The sequence below is a fragment of the Rhinatrema bivittatum genome, chromosome 4 (genome assembly GCF_901001135.1).
Source record: "Rhinatrema bivittatum chromosome 4, aRhiBiv1.1, whole genome shotgun sequence".
Lineage (NCBI taxonomy): Eukaryota > Metazoa > Chordata > Amphibia > Gymnophiona > Rhinatrematidae > Rhinatrema > Rhinatrema bivittatum.
The window spans coordinates 8,052,499-8,068,951 of NC_042618.1; the positions used below are offsets into that span (position 1 = coordinate 8,052,499).

At 47.7% G+C, this 16,453-nt stretch overlaps 1 protein-coding gene across 3 annotated transcripts in view; it reads right to left on the bottom strand.

The window, feature by feature from the left end:
- Window positions 1–16,453, bottom strand: part of SEL1L (SEL1L adaptor subunit of ERAD E3 ubiquitin ligase) — a 132,917-nt gene that overhangs the window by 46,759 nt on the left and 69,705 nt on the right. For all 3 annotated transcript variants that reach the window (XM_029597721.1, XM_029597720.1, XM_029597722.1), the window contains exons 11-14: window positions 14,850–14,906; window positions 13,742–13,810; window positions 12,127–12,204; window positions 3,990–4,052 (exon numbers count right to left, since the gene is read on the bottom strand). In XM_029597721.1, coding sequence (XP_029453581.1) covers window positions 3,990–4,052; window positions 12,127–12,204; window positions 13,742–13,810; window positions 14,850–14,906 — 267 coding nt within the window. The remainder of the gene's footprint in view (window positions 1–3,989; window positions 4,053–12,126; window positions 12,205–13,741; window positions 13,811–14,849; window positions 14,907–16,453) is intronic.

Below are 16,453 nucleotides of genomic sequence, written 5' to 3' on the forward strand. Positions count from 1 at the left end.
CCTTGACTCGGGGTCAATGTCTGTGTACCCTTTCAAGATCTGAATGTATACCTGACAGCAGTGGAGTTGCCGTCTGGAACAATAAATCCAACTAACAAGATATTAGTGTGTGGACCGATACGTTTTTCTGCACTTATTTTCTTTGTTACTAAAGGACCCAGAGTCCTTCCCTGCGACCCCTCTTTTATTGCCTTCTTGGAAGCAAGCAGAGCGAGGGAGAGAGCACAGCAATCACCCCAGACCCCCGACAAGAGCCCAAATCCAGCACAGCACTATAGGCGACTAAAAGGTAGCCCACGGAAAAGGCAACAAGAGACTTATAGGGGGAAGTCAGCCAGCTTTGAGATTTTTTTTCTGTCTCCATCTGCTGGCAGGGGCACATAACCCATTTGTCTGGCATTGTCTTTCATGGAAGTTAAGGAAAGCCAGGTTTTATGCATGCAAATAGCTTTGAAAATTACCTCCAAAGACATTAACTCCAAAAGGGAAGGTGGGAGGGAATGCATGGCTGATTATCCTGCTGTGTATAGAGCAGTGGTTCTCAACCTTTTTTCTGTCGGGACACACCTGACAGATGGTTCTCACATGCGTGACACACTGACCCATGATCGTCACAGGGCTAGATGTAAATGTACAGTTTGCATCCACGGGAACCCCCCTGATCCACAATAATGGATGTAAAGCAGAATTATGACATTCCCCATTCAACTCATCTACAAAAAAGATATTCTGGTTCTGGTGTCATCTCAGTAACAGCAACTCAAACTCCTTGTACTTTCAGGCTCAATAGCCCTACTTATGAAAAGACAGCAGTTTACCACCAATGCATGTCCTCTTGAGAAAACGCAACAAATAAGACTGATAAAACACTTACATGCTAGTAAAATATCTCTGTAACAGACACAGAACCGACCTAACATACTCCCAGGATCTGTAGTAATGCACATAAACTAATCCACACACAGTTACACCTGTATTATGGAATACACTCAAACAGGAGCAACCCTATCTATGAAAAGGCAACACTATAAATATTAAAATCAGGCCCTAAAAACCAATACACCTCTTATTAGGAAAACAGAACTAACAAGCAGCTATAGATCCCCACACAGAAATAATTGTAAAACTATACTAATAAGCAGAATAAATGTTTCACAACAACTATGAACAGAATAACATCCAACAATTAAAAACTCATAAAAACTATTAAAAATTCTCCAAACACCAATAAAATATTTCAAAAAAGCAGACACATCACATAATATTAAATAATTAAAATGGCAGTCAATCAAGAAAAATAAACTTAAAAAGCCACCTTTACTTACCCCCTCCAGCAGCTGTCCTACTCCTCTTCCATGCAGGCTGTAGCACACACCAGAAGCAGCAGTAGTGGCTAAGCTCTATACTCATGGTCCTCTTCCTTAGGGCCCATGTCTCTCACACCACACACACCATACCAGTCATTGCCCCCATGACCAGTTTCTGTCTCTCACACACCAATCATCTCCCAGTCTTTGACAAACACACTAGTCACCTTCCTGAACAGTTTCTCTCATGCCATACACACACACACAGGCTTCCCACTCCCGTGTTCCACTTACATATATGGGCTTCTCACTCTCATAATCACTTTCTCTTTCTCACATACACTCACCAGTCTCTCACTCCCATGCTTGTTCTCTCCACATGCACAGGCTTCTCATTCCCATAATCACTTTCTTTCTCTCACACATACACACACACCAGTCACCTGATCTCTCTCATGCATACACACACACAGGCTTCCCACTCCCATGTTCTCTTTCAGATATACAGGCTTCTCACTCCCGTGCTGTATCTCACACACTCCCATGCTCACTCTTCACATGCACAGGCTTCTTATTCCCATAATCACTTTCTTTCTCTCTCTCACATACACACAAACACACACCAGTCACTTGATCTCTCTCATGCATATACACACACACATAGGCTTCCCACTCTCATGTTCTCTTTCAGATATACAGGCTTCTCACTCCCATGCTGTGTCTCACACACACACAGGTTTCTCACTCCCATGCCCACTCTTCACCTGCACAGGCTTTTCATTCCCATAATCACTTTCTCTCTCTCACACATACACACACACCCGTCACCTGATCTCTCTCATGCATACACACACACAGGCTTCCCACTCCCATGTTCTCTTTCAGATATACAGGCTTCTCACTCCCGTGCTGTATCTCACACACTCCCATGCTCACTCTTCACATGCACAGGCTTCTTATTCCCACATACACATACACACACACCCGTCACCTGATCTCTCTCATGCATGCATACACACACATACACAGGCTTCCCACTTCCATGTTCTGTCTTACATACACAGGCTTCTCCCTCCCATGCTGTGTCTCACACACACCCAGGTTCTCACTCCCATGCTCACTCTCTTCACATGCACAGGCTTCTCATTCCCATAATCACTTTCTCTGTTACACACACATACACACACACCAGTCTCTCTCATTTCCATGCTCACTCTCCACGTGCACAGGCTTCTCATTCCCTGAATCACATTCTCTCTCTCACATTCACATACACACCAGTCACACCGTCACCTTACCAACCAGTCTCTCTCATATACATGCACACACACAGGCTTCCCACTCCCATGCTTTCTCACATACCCAGATTTCTCACTTCCATGCTTTTTCTCTCTCTCTCTCTCTCTCACACACACACAAACACACATCCCTGACTGTCTCACATACACATCAGTCATCTCCTTGAGCAGTCACTTTCATTGTCTCTCACATATACACATACATCAGCTCTCTGACCAGTTCTCTCAATCACACACATACTCTCGATCAAATACATTCTCTCACTTACACACAGGCTCTCAATCACACACATTCTCTCACACACAGGCTGGCTGGCTGCTTCTCTCTCTTTCTGTCACTCACTTCCTCTCTCTCTCCCTCCCCCACCCCCCCCCCAACGGTAGCTGCTCCTCCTCCTCCAGCCCCCGCAGGCCAATAAGGAAGAATTCCATCGATCGCGGGAGGCTCCTGCTGCTCTCTCCTCTCCCGATTACCGTCTGCTGCAATAGCTTGGGGGCCGATGCTGCAGCGGCCGCTGCTACTTCATCACGCGGCACGGCCTTTCTTCTTCCCGCGCACCGCGTATCACTTCCTGGTCCGGGGGGGGGGAAATGCAGGCGCGGGAAGAAGAAAAGGCCAGCCGCGGATGCCACAGATTTTTTTTTTTTTTGCACCGCTGCCGTTGCCGCTGGGCTTGAACGTGCTGATAGCCCGGCGGCAACGGCAGCGGTGCAAAAAAAAAAAAAATCTGTGGCATCCGCGGCTGGCCTTTTCTTCTTCCCGCGCCTGCATTTCCCCCCCCCCGGACCAGGAAGTGATACGCGGTGCGCGGGAAGAAGAAAGGCCGTGCCGCGTGATAAACTAGCAGCGGCCGCTGCTAGTTTATCACGCGGCATGGCCTTTCTTCTTCCCGCGCCTGCATCCCCCCCCACCCCGGACCCGGAACAGGAAGTGGTGCGCGGGAAGAAGAAAGGCCGTGCCGCGTGAGAAAGGCCGTGCCTGCTAGTTTATCACGCGGCACGGCCTTTCTTCTTCCCGCGCATCACTTCCTGTTCCGGGTCCGGGGGGGGGGGGTGCGGGCGCGGGAAGAAGAAAAGGGCAGCCGCGGATGCCACAGCTTTTTTTTTTTTTTTGCACCGCTGCCGTTCCCGCTGGGCTTGAACGTGCTGATAGCCCGGCGGCAACGGCAGCAGGGAAGAACGAGCAGCGGGAGGGACCGGGAGCCACGCGACACACCTGCCGGTGCTTGGCGACACACTGGTGTGTCGCGACGCACCGGTTGAGAACCGCTGGTATAGAGAATACCTATTACAGGTAAGAAACTGATGTATGCAAATAAGTAACATGATTCTGTAGATGAATACATTTTTCAAACTTTAAAAAAAAAACCACACAAACACTTACAACTGGAACACCTCTTCCATAGAGATAAGCCATGCCCAGTCCACTTTGTCCAACAGGATTACCCTGAAAACAGAAGACTTATTATAGGCAGCAAGATTAAAACAGATAAACAACCTCGAAACATGTAAAACTGAGCATCTCAAAAAAGGCATTTTAAACTTAGAGAGTGACCAATTTTCATGGACTCCTTTGTCTCATTTCCTGGGTCAGGAAATTACTGGCAGCAGTAAGCGATGCAAAATATAGCTGAATTATGAGATGAATAGTCTGGTGTTCCAAATCCTTCCAGGTCTAATCCTGTGTTTCAAACTGTGTGACCTCTAGCCTTGCAGAAAGTTTATAAATTTGCAGCAGTTATATGCTATGTAATGCTAGTTGGAAAAGTATTTTTTAGTGCTTTTATACTGTTATTAGTGTAATGTGCGAGCTCAAGGAACCTGGGGCTGAATGGGGTACATCCCAGGATACTAAGGGAGCTCAGAGATGTGCTGGCGAGTCCGCTGAAAGACCTGTTCAAAAGATCCCTGGAAACAAGAGTGGTGTCGCAAGACTGGAGAAGAGTGGTTGTGGTCCCTCTTAAGAGTGGGAGCAGAAAGGAGGCTGGAAACTACAGGCCAGTTAGCCTTACCTCGGTGGTGGGAAAGAGGCGAGGAAGGAGAGGATAGTGAACTATCTACAATTCGGTGGGTTGCTCGACCTGAGGCAGCTTGGATTCATCAGGGGAAGGTCCTGTCAGACAAATCAGATTGATTTTTTTTGATTTGCCAGAGAACTGGATCAAGGAAGAGTGCTTGATGTGATTTACTTGGATTTTAAAGCTTTTGATCGAGTCCCACACAGGCGGTTCATGAATAAGATGAGAAATGTGGGTGTGGGCGCCAAGATAGTGAAATGGATTGCAAACTGGTTGACTGACAAAAGACAGGTTGGAATGGTAAATGGAATCTGCTCTGAAGTGAGACTGGTGTTGACTGGAGTGCCTCAAGAATTGATTTTAGGGACGGTTCTGTTCAATATCCTTGTGAGTGACATCGCAGAGTGGTTAAAAAGAAAAATGTTTTTTTGCCAATACGAAAATCTGCAACAGAGTAGACATGCCTAAAGGAGTAGAGAGAATGAAAAACTATTTAAGTAAACTTGAAGAGTGGTAGAAGATTTGACAGCTAAGATTCAAAGCCAAGAAGTCATGTACCTAGGGTACAGTGGATTTTGCACCTCCACCATCTGCTGGAGATAGAGAAATACTGACTGACTGTAAGTGGCACCTCAGGGTATAGGGCACAGTCAGTCAAAACTTCTCTGTCTCCACGTGCTGGAGGGGAGGCAAAACCAGAGTCTGGACTGATCCAGGTACATACAGGAAAAGAAAAATTGGTTCTTACCTGCAAATTTTCATTCCTGTAGTACCACAGATCAGTCCAGACTGCTGGGTTTTGCCTCCCCACCAACAGATGGAGACAGAAGTTCAGTCCTTCAGTGTCGCTCGTTTTAAAGGTTCAAAGGGTGCCGCACATAAAGCTCGGAGAACCAAATTTAAACTCCAGAAAGGACACGGATTCCTAATTGGTGGCCGCAGGTGTTTTGCCGCTCAAAGAAACCGCGCCACATCCAGATGCGCAGCTAAGGCCACTCCATGTATTTACCATGGAAACAACCGAGGGCCGCTACCTGCACCCGCAAAGAACTACACCAGCCTGCAGGAAGGATAATATATCCGAAATCAGAGCCAGAGTAGGATCTACCTTGCTGTCTACACATCAAGATTCGAAGACCTTCCACACTCCGACATAAGCTAAAGAAGTGGAGGTCTTCCTGGAAAGCAAAAAAAAGAGTAGTAACAACTGCATCCGAATAACCCTTGCTCTTTAGTCTTTGCCTCTCAAAAGCCATGCCGCGAGACAAAAGTGATCCACCTCTTCCAAACAAACAGGACCCTGATGCAGAAGATTCGGAAGATCCCGAAACCTCAGGGGTCCTTCTACTGACAGGGGTCCTTCTACTGACAGGTTTACAAAATCTGCAAACCATGGACGCCTCGGCAATTCCGGAGCCACCATGATCACTTCGGATGGATTAGCCTCGATGCGCCTCAGCATTCTGCTGATGAGAGGCCATGGCAGAAACACAGAGAAGGACGTCCTTTGGCCAATCGAGAACCAAGACATCCACCTCTTCCGCCATTGACTCCCTGCACTGACTGAAGAAACGAGGAGCTTTGGCATTCTGGAAGGTCGCCATCAAATCGACACACGGTCTGGGCCACTTGTTGCCAATGAGTTGGAATGCTTCCTCGGAGAGTTCCCACTCCCCGGGATCCAGGTGGTGATGACTGAGAAAATCTGCTTGGACATTGTCCACTCCTGCGATGTGAGAGGCAGTGATGCTGGCTAGGTGTTGCTCTGCCCAGCTTATCAACTGTTGGGCCTCGATTGCCACCGGCCGACTCTTGGTTCCCCCTTGGCGATTGATATAGGCCACGGCTGTCGCACTGTCTGCTAGAACTCTGACGGACTTGCCCTGCAGGAGCGGGAGAAAGGCTTGTAGGCAATTGATCGACCATTGGGATTCCTCTGCAGACCATTGGCCTTGCACAGACTTCCCCTGGCACAATGCTCCCCAGCTAGAGAGACTGGCATCTGTAGTGACCACTGTCCAGATGGGAACTTCCAGGCTGACTCCCTGGCGTAAATTGTCCGAAAGGAGCCACCAATCGAGACTGGAACGTGCAGAGTCCGTAAGCAGCAGGGGGAAGATGAACTTGCTCAGACACCGGGCTCCAACAAGAAAGCAATGCTGACTGAAGAGGTCTCGTATGAGCAAAAGCCCAAGGAACCAGCTCCAAGGTAGAGGCTATCGAGCCCAGGAGCCACAAGTAATGGAAAACTCTGGGGAGACTCTGAGCTAGCAAATCTCAAACCTGTCCTTGTAGCTCGACAATACGCTCCTTGGTGAGAAAAACCCTGCTGAGACGCGTGTCGAACAGGGCTCCTAGGAACTCCAAGGACTGGGAGGGACTCAATTGGCTCTTGGCCAGATTGGCCACCCAACCCAGTGACTAGCAGCTGAAGAATCCGGTTCACTGCCAAATGACAAAGACTGACTTTGCTCGAATGAGCTAATCATCCAGATAGGGATGGACCAACAGGCCTTCCTTCCGAAGCTCCGCTGCCACCACCATGACTTTGGTGAAAGTCCCTGGCGCCATGGCTAGCCCGAAAGGTAGAGTACAAAACTGAAAATGTTGACCCAGGATGGAGAACCTGAGGAATTTCTGGTGACCAGCCTTGATCCAGATGTGTAAATACGCCTCCGTGAGATCCAGCGATGCTGAAACTCCCCCTTGCGTACTGACGCAATGGCCAACCTCAGGGTTTCCATACGAAAGTGTGGGATTCGAAGACAACTGTTGACCCTTTTTGAAATGAGAATGGGCTGAAAAATGCCTTTTCTTGGGCACCACAAAATAGATGGAATAGCGGCCCCTCCGCCGGAGGCACTGGTACAATGGCTCCGAGATCGAGCAGACGTAAGGTGTCCCGCACTGCCTAACGCTTCTCTTTGTAAGAGCACGGTGAAACGAGGTAATGACACGCGTAGGCGTGTCTTATAACCGAGGACCCACTGGTCGGACGTTACCTTGGTCCATTCTTCGTAAAACAGACAGACAGTCTGCCTCCCACAACCAGAACAGAGGAATGGACCGGCCTCGCCTCATTGGGAGGCCTTAACTCCTCCCGTCATTTGGGAGGTCCCAGGTCTACCGAAGCGATGCCTTCGAAAGGACTCTGACCAGGGCTGCTGTCTGCCGGAGAACTATTTAGATGAGGAATCTGACGATCGGGAAGACCGAAATCTCCGATTCCACCAGAAATGCGACCAAGAAGGGAACTTTTCGACTTGGGCCTGTTGTCTGGTAGGCAATGTATCTTGTTCTCTCCCAAAGAATGAATCATATCTTCCAAGTCCTTCCCAAAGAGAAGCTTGTCCTTAAATGGCAGAGAACCCAACTGGGCCTTGGAGGAGATATCAATGGACCAATTACGTAACCAGAGTAGACAGCGAGCAGACACCGCTGAAATCAAAGACCGGGCGGAGGTTCACAAGAGATTATGAAGGGCATCCGCACTGTAAGCCACTGCAGCCTCGAGCCGCCCGCTTGAATAGCTGCCTCCTCAGACAGAGACAAATTACTCCAATTGCTGTAACCCAGCGAAGACCAGCCCGCAAGGAAAAGCTGCTGCATATGGCTGCCAGAACTGCCAGGGCAGACACCTCAAAAATCTTCTTGAGCTGAATTTCTAGCTTATGATCCTGCAGATCCTTGAGGGCTGTTGCTCCTGTCACCGGGATTGTGGTCTTTTTTGTAACTGCTGACACTGCCGTGTCCTCTTTAGGGACACGGAGGAGGTCCAAAGCTTCTTCAGGCAGAAGGTACAGCTTATCCATTGCTTTACTGACCTTCAGACCAAGATCCAGAGTGTCCCATTCCCGAAATATCAAGTCTGTGACAGAAAGATGAAAGGGAAAGGGTGTGGTCGGACCTCGAAGGCCTACCATGACTGGATCGATGGACCCCATCTGTGAGTCCTCTGGAGGGATATCAATACCTAACTCTTCCAGGACTGCAGGAATAAGTGGATCTAATTCATCCCGCCTGAAGAGACGGACCACCTTGGGGTCATCCCCATCCACCCCATGTGGTCCTCGACCAGCAAGGGGGGTCTGTCACTATCAGGGTCTACCCCCGGAGGTTTACTTCTGCTATCCTGCCCCTCCATGTCAGAACCCTCAGAGGATGAGTCCTCCACTAGGTGGGACGAAGCAGTCCGAAGGGGGAGCTTAGCCTTCAGGCCCCCTTCCCCTTCCAGAGACTTGGTCCTTTTAGGGGCCTGGACGTCTGACCTGTCCAAAAGGTGAGATGCGGAACTCCCCTCCTGCCTTTTTGCGGACCGCCGAGCCTTGAAAGCCTTATGCAGCAGCATAATAAAATCAGATGAAAAAGAGGAAGAGGAGTCTGAAGCCCCCTCGGGGCTCTCCTCAGCCGGCATCAGTAGTTCCCCCAACGATCCGCCTCCCCCAGAGGCCGTCCTGTGTGGGGATAATGGAGGAGGGGAATTTCCCTCACCCTCTGCTGCTTGCGCCGCCGCACGAAAGGTTGACAAGATGGCTTCCATTCCCGCGCTCAGCGGGAACGGATCTGAGGAGACAAGTCGCGGTCTCCCGGGCTCTTTGAGCTGCTTCATAAAATCACCCCCGATGCCTCCCGAAGAGCCCTCTCCCCCAGGAAGCCCGTCACGAGAGACGCGCGTGCATTGCTGCAAGCGCAGCAGGCCGCTCCACACGGCATGAGTATTTATTTAAAAAAGTGTTTCTGTACCGCTTTTACAAAGTTTAGTCAAAAAGTTTACATAAATAAGAATAACTAAAAAATTACATAAATCTCATAATAGTAAAATAAAGGTTAATAAGTTAACAAAATCTAATTAAATCAAACATATCAAGATCAAAAATCATGTGCCATCTTGTAGTTGCGAAGTATATTTGGGAGAGGAGAATTTGAGGAAAGGGGTGATTTTCAAATGTATATAAAGACTAATGGGAAGGGAAATTTTTGGATTGAAACTGATTTAAGGTATTACTGTTTAGTTGAAGTAATTTTGAAAGCAATCTGAAACAAATATGTTTTTAAAGATTTCTTGAAGTGTATTGGGTTGGATAGTAATCGCAGTGAGTCAGGTAATGCATCCCAGAGGAAGGGACCTGCTACTGAAAAAGCCCTTTTCCTTGTAATGTCTAATCTTGCTAGTAGAGGTGAAGGGATGTCCAAAAGGTTTTTTGTTAAGGATCTCAGATGTCTGGTGGGTTTGTAAATGCGAAGTAAAGAGCAAAGCCAGGTATTTATTTATTTTTAATTTTTATATACCGACCTTCTTGCATAAAATGCAAATCAGGCCGGTTTACATTGCAAACTGAACAAGCAGGAAATATAATTCCTTAGTCGGATACATAGAACATCTAGAATTAAAAATGTAAATGCAAACTTTTTAGACAGCTTAATAGAGGTTAATTAAATAACAAACATGACTAAACTTATTTTACACAAAGCACGAAAGTTAGCAGGAAGGGGAGCACAAAGGGGAAAGCCCCTTTATTATTAACCTGACGACTGGACAAGATCCAGATTCTCAAATATTTATGAAAAATATAAGATCCTACAATAAAGAGGAGTTAGAGATAAGGGAGTGAATGATGGTAAGAATTTTGTATTGTATTCTGAATTTTATTGGTAACCAATGAAAAAAGCCTGTAGAACTGGAGTGATGTGATTTCTGATGGAAGTACCTGATAAGATACGAGCTGCGGCATTCTGAACTAATTGTAGTGAATGGATGGTATTATCGGGAAGATCTAAGTAGAGGGAATTACAGTATTCAAGACCCGAGAAAATAAGAGCTTGAAGAACTGTACAAAAATCACGGTGAAAAAGTAGCAAGCCCCGGTGCTGAAAAGTAAAATAAACATGCAGCGGGAAACCGGCAGCGGGGGGAAGCAGCCCGCGATCAAAGTCGGCATCTGAGGGAGGGGAGAGCCCATCCAAAAGTCGCTACTTAGTTTTTTTCAAACCTGATAGTGGGCTCTGGTCCTATCCTCCTGGGGTGAGTGAGCTGGGCTCCCCGATATCACCCCTGAGGCTGGAGACAATTAGGACAACGGGGTTCTCAACCCCTATCAGCCGCCACCTCTAATACCAAGGGGGATGGCCCCCGCGGGAACTGCCAACCCCCTGGGAGGCTGAAGTGAAAGTTCCTCCCTCACGGGTGTCGACTTGAGCCTGGAATTTAAAAAAAAAAAACAAAACACAAAACCTTATTTTTTTTGTAAAAGAAAAGCTAACCAGGCTATCCCCTACTCTGAACACTTTGTCAATTCTAAGATTCTTTTTTTTTTTTTTTAACTAAGTCCAGACTGTAGGATTTTGCACCTCCACCATCTGCTGGAGATAGAGAAATACTGACGGACTGTAGGTGGCACCTTAGGGAACAGGACAAAGTCAGTCAGAACTTCTCTGTCTCCATCTGCTGGTGGGGAGGCAAAACCCAGGAGTCTGGACTGATCCGTGTACATACAGGGAACAGCTATTATGTAATGGGGGTGAAAGAATAATGTGCACAGTCCGGGAGAAGGATCTTTGTGATTGTATCTGGCAATTTGAAGACAGCAAAGCAATGTGACAAGGTGGTAGCTAAAGCCAGAAGGATGCTGGGTTGCCTATAGAGAGGAATAACCGGCAGGAAAAGGGAGGTGATAATGCTCTTGTACAGGTTCTTGTTGAGGCCTCACCTCAAGTACTGTGTTCAGTTTTGTCGACCGTATCTCAAAGAGGATAGAGATAGCATGGAAAAGGTCCAGAAGAAGGTGACCAAAACGGTGTGAGGTCTGTTTCAAAAGACCAATGAGGAGAGGCTGAAGGAGGAGCCGGCACCTAGTGGTTATAGCAGGAGGCTGCAAACCACAAAAACCAGGGTTCAAATCTCATTGCTGTTCCTTGTGACCTTGGGCACGTCACGTCACCTTCCATTGCCTCAGATACAAATTTAGGATTGTAAGCCCTCTAAAGGTCTATCATATCTCCAGTGCACCACTTCAAAGCAGATTACATTTAGGTACTGTAGATATTTAAGCCTCAGATACCTAACAGGTATTGATGATTCACAATCAAACATTTAGGAATGCACTCCTAAAAGACGTGGTGAGGACAAGAACAGTAGGTGAATTTACAAGGGCATGGAATAAACAAACAATGCGGATCCCTAAAGACTTGAGGTTGGTAATGAAGAAGAGGGGGTAACCTATCTTAACTTTAGGTGTAACATTTCTGCATGGGGAGTAACCTGCAGAGCACGGTAGCTACTCCTCTTAAGAGAATGCACGGCATGGTAGTTACTACCCTTACCAGAACACATGGGGGTAACCTGCATGCTGCCCCTGCTGCTTTAAAAAGGTTTTTTTTCCCCCTGTGAGGGTTGTGTGTAGGTTTTCAGGACTGAAAACCTGAGGGAAGCCCAGTGCCCTCCCTTTAGTACTGTGGGCCAAGTAAGATTCAACCACACAGCAGATTTGTTCTTTAAATACTTACCATATCAGCAGCTTTCTTAAAGTACTTGAGGGCTGTCTCATTGCTCTGAGGGACTATGTCACTTCCCTCAGAGTACATCTGCCAAAGAGAAGATGAAAAGCCTGTAAGCATGGTTTAGAGGCGAGAGCCCCCTTCCTCATTCACAGCCAGCAGAGTCACATTTTTGTACATTACTGGCAGGTAGTAGTTTCACCTAAGCTTGTTTATGGATTTTGAAAAGTTGGCTCACAGAAGTGTATCTTTAGGGTCCTTCATTTTCAGTTAAACCAATTTTTACCCATAAATTCCCAGATTTTTCCAGAAGTGACAATTGGTTTAAACAGATTTGCACCCTCATTTTAGGCTGATTAAAGAGCAGCTCCAGAACTGCAGATGCAGCGTCTTGAGGCCTCCAGCCACTGCTGGAAGCCAGCGCGGGCCAAAAGAGCTGCAGTGTTTCAAGTTCCAGTGAAAGCCCTCGCTCTCCAGTGCCGCTGATGTGCTGATCAAGTCCCACCCTCCTCCTCCCCCAATACAGCATTTGAAGAGAGCTGCGCCCCCCAGAAGCACTTCCCGGCAGGCTCCCTGGCCCCACACAAAAGCAGACGTGCGGTGCTGCAGAGCTGCTGCCGAAGGAGGGAGGAGAAGCCTGGAGTCACCGCTAGTGAGGAGGAGGAGATTCTCGCTGTGGGGGTGGGGACAGGAAGGGACGTGCTAGGCAGGGGATGGGTATAGGGACAGGGTTGCTGCTGAGAGGGAGAATCTGCTTAATATTCTTTTACTGTCCTGGCTTCTGAAATAAACTCTGATATTTACCCAGAAAACTAAGGAGTCACATTTTGCCACTGATTTGGCCCCTGTTTATGCTCTTGTCATAATAAACCTTGATAAATTCTGGGAAAGTTGAAAAAATAAAAACCGAAAATGAAGGTCCCCTTGTACCTTACATAGTGAAAGATAAATGATCCAATTTCACATGAACAGCAGACAAAGGAATTTACATGCTATATTTTACATTAGCTATGGCTCTAAACCATTTCTGTTCTTCTGGGAGACTGTTGTAGAAGTTTTTAATAGATGTAAATGCCCAGCATGTTCTCTCCTAGCCTAAGCCCATTTCATAAGTAATGCTCCCTGCAACAGTCCTCTGTGCTGTCTCTTACCCTCCCACTGACTTGTCTGAAGGATGAAGGACGCAGCACCACAGTAAAAACCCAAGACACTAGGAGGTCGATATTCAGCACCACATAGCCAGCTAAGTGCTGCTTTCTGAATATTCGGCCACACTGAGCAGCTGCCACTTAGCTGGAAAATGAGGGATGGAATGGAGGCAATCAGGATGGAACACTTAGCCGGATAAGTCTAGAACAACTATCTGGCTGTCCTATAGGTCTAGAACAGCTATCTGGCTGTCCTATAGGTCTAGAACAGCTATCTGGCTAAATATAGGATAGCCAAGTATATTCAGAAGTATGGCTCTGCTGCTGAATTTAAGTTTATCTGGCTATCTTGCTTAGCTGGATAGCGGCTGAATATTGGCCTCCGTAGCTAGCGATAATCTGCGATGTGCAGCCTTGCTCAAGTCCTACAGAGTGATTGTAAATTAATGCCGAACGATAACCCCTTTGCACATTACCTTTCCCAAAAAAGCCATAGCATGAGAATTGCCAGCGTCGGCTGCTTGATTGAAGTATTCAAAAGCTCTCTGAGGCAGAGGAGAAAGAAAGGCACATTAATTTTTAACGTAACCTGAAATCCCTAATTTGCCCTAAACCATGAAACACCACAAAGTCATGACCCCTGAGAAGAAATCAGACTTTTAAAAAGAATTGTGTATATTCATAAAAGGACAAAAGTAGCTCACTTGGTGCACTAGATGACCATTTCCGCCTTTGGGAGTCCAGCTCAGTTGGAACTGATCTATCGGACTCTGGCACCAAGACCCTTCATTCACAACTATCCAGGAGATTTTTTCTTCTTAATTTACATCTTCCCTCCCTCTCCCCAAACTCAGCCCAGACATCACAATGCCAGTCCTCGAAGGAGGGGTAACTCAGCTAAATGTGGACCCTAAGCCTAGTCTTGTACGTTGACCGAGTGTCCCTTGCCTCAGAGGCTGCGGCGGGGAAGATCTGACCTAGGAATTATACAAAAGTGCTCAGCACTGACACTCGGCCACTAAGGTGGCTTGCACTTGACCTTTTTCCTGAGAAGACATTGTTGCAAATCCTGACTTAGCACTTGTATAAAATAAGTCTGGCGAGTCTGAGCAGTCTCTTGTGAACGTGTGTCCACACCCTAAAGGCATCTTACAAACTGCCCAAAGAACCACTGTGGCAGCAGCTCTCCCTGGACCCTCATCAGGTCACCAATGGAACATTTGTTCTACACACAAGATCAGGGATTTACTTGAAGAGGGTTAAGTACTCAAGGCCATAATGTCTGCCTGATGAGAGAGAGAGGGAGAAAAGTGAAGCAGAAAACTTTACGAAAATACTGAACACAGAAATGAGCTCTTTAGCTTTGTGGCTATTCTCTTTCAGGGAGAAACAAATCCTGCATTTCTTGAACCGACTGCTGCATGCAGTTATAAAACCCAGTGACCACACAGAGCAAACATGCACTCAGCAGGACCAAGACCAGGCTCCTCTCAGGGAAATCATGTGTCCTTCCAGCTCCAAATCTCTCTGGGGATGGGATGCCCTCTCTCTCTCTCTCCAGTTACAGGTAAAAGACCTGTGTACCTGGTGGTTTTGTTCTACGCCTCGACCTCCATGCAAATGCAGCTGCCCAAGACCAACCTGCAAAAGAGAAAAGAAGAAAGCACATGACCAAGTGAAATCTACAACACGAATGAAGGAATGCACAGGAGTCCGGGGAAGGCCACATGTTGCCGAGTTTTACAAGCTGCAGAGGCAAGTGCATGACGCTTAGAACAAACCATGGAAACCCAGCGTCCAACTCCATCACCACTATTGCTTTCATAGAAACAAATTAAACATTATGGCAGATAAGGACCACTAACATTTAATCTGCTCATTTCACTGTTCTGCTGCAACACCAAAGACCCTGCATGCTCCCCAGCATGACCCTCACATCCCCCGTTCTACAGATCCTCTGTGCTTATCCCAGGCTTTATCCCTCACCCCCCACAGCTAAGGATCCTCTGTGCTTATCCCAGGCTTTATCCCTTACTCCCCCACAGCTAAGGATCCTCTGTGCTTATCCCAGGCTTTATCCCTCACTCCCCCAAAGCTAAGGATCCTCTGTGCTTATCCCAGGCTTTATCCCTCACTCCCCCACAGCCAAGGATCCTCTGTGCTTATCCCAGGCTTTATCCCTCACTCCCCCACAGCTAAGGATCCTCTGTGCTTATCCCAGGCTTTATCCCTCACCCCCCACAGCTAAGGATCCTCTGTGCTTATCCCAGGCTTTATCCCTCACTCCCCCACAGCTAAGGATCCTCTGTGCTTATCCCAGGCTTTATCCCTCACTCCCCCAAAGCTAAGGATCCTCTGTGCTTATCCCAGGCTTTACCCCTCACTCCCCCACAGCTAAGGATCCTCTGTGCTTATCCCAGGCTTTATCCCTCACTCCCCCACAGCTAAGGATCCTCTGTGCTTATCCCAGGCTTTATCCCTCACTCCCCCACAGCCAAGGATCCCTCTGTGCTTATCCCAGGCTTTATCCCTCACTCCCACACAGCTAAGGATCCCCTGTGCTTATCCCAGGCTTTACCTCTCACTCCCCCACAGCTAAGGATCCTCTGTGCTTATCCCAGGCTTTACCCCTCACTCCCTCCCACAGCTAAGGATCCCCTGTGCTTATCCCAGGCTTTACCTCTCACTCCCCCACAGCTAAGGATCCTCTGTGCTTATCCCAGGCTTTACCCCTCACTCCCCCACAGCTAAGGATCCTCTGTGCTTATCCCAGGCTTTACCCCTCACTCTCCCCCACAGCTAAGGATCCTCTGTGCTTATCCCAGGCTTTACCCCTCACTCCCCCACAGCTAAGGATCCTTTGTGCTTATCCAAGGCTTTACCCCTCACTCCCTCACAGCTAAGGATCCTCTGTGCTTATCCCAGGCTTTACCCCTCACAGCTAAGGATCCTTTGTGCTTATCCAAGGCTTTACCCCTCACTCCCTCACAGCTAAGGATCCTCTGTGCTTATCCCAGGCTTTACCCCTCACTCCCTCACAGCTAAGGATCCTCTGTGCTTATCCCAGGCTTTACCCCTCACTCCCTCACAGCTAAGGATCCTTTGTGCTTATCCAAGGCTTTACCCCTCACTCCCTCACAGCTAAGGATCCTTTGTGCTTATCCAAGGCTTTACCCCTCACTCCCTCA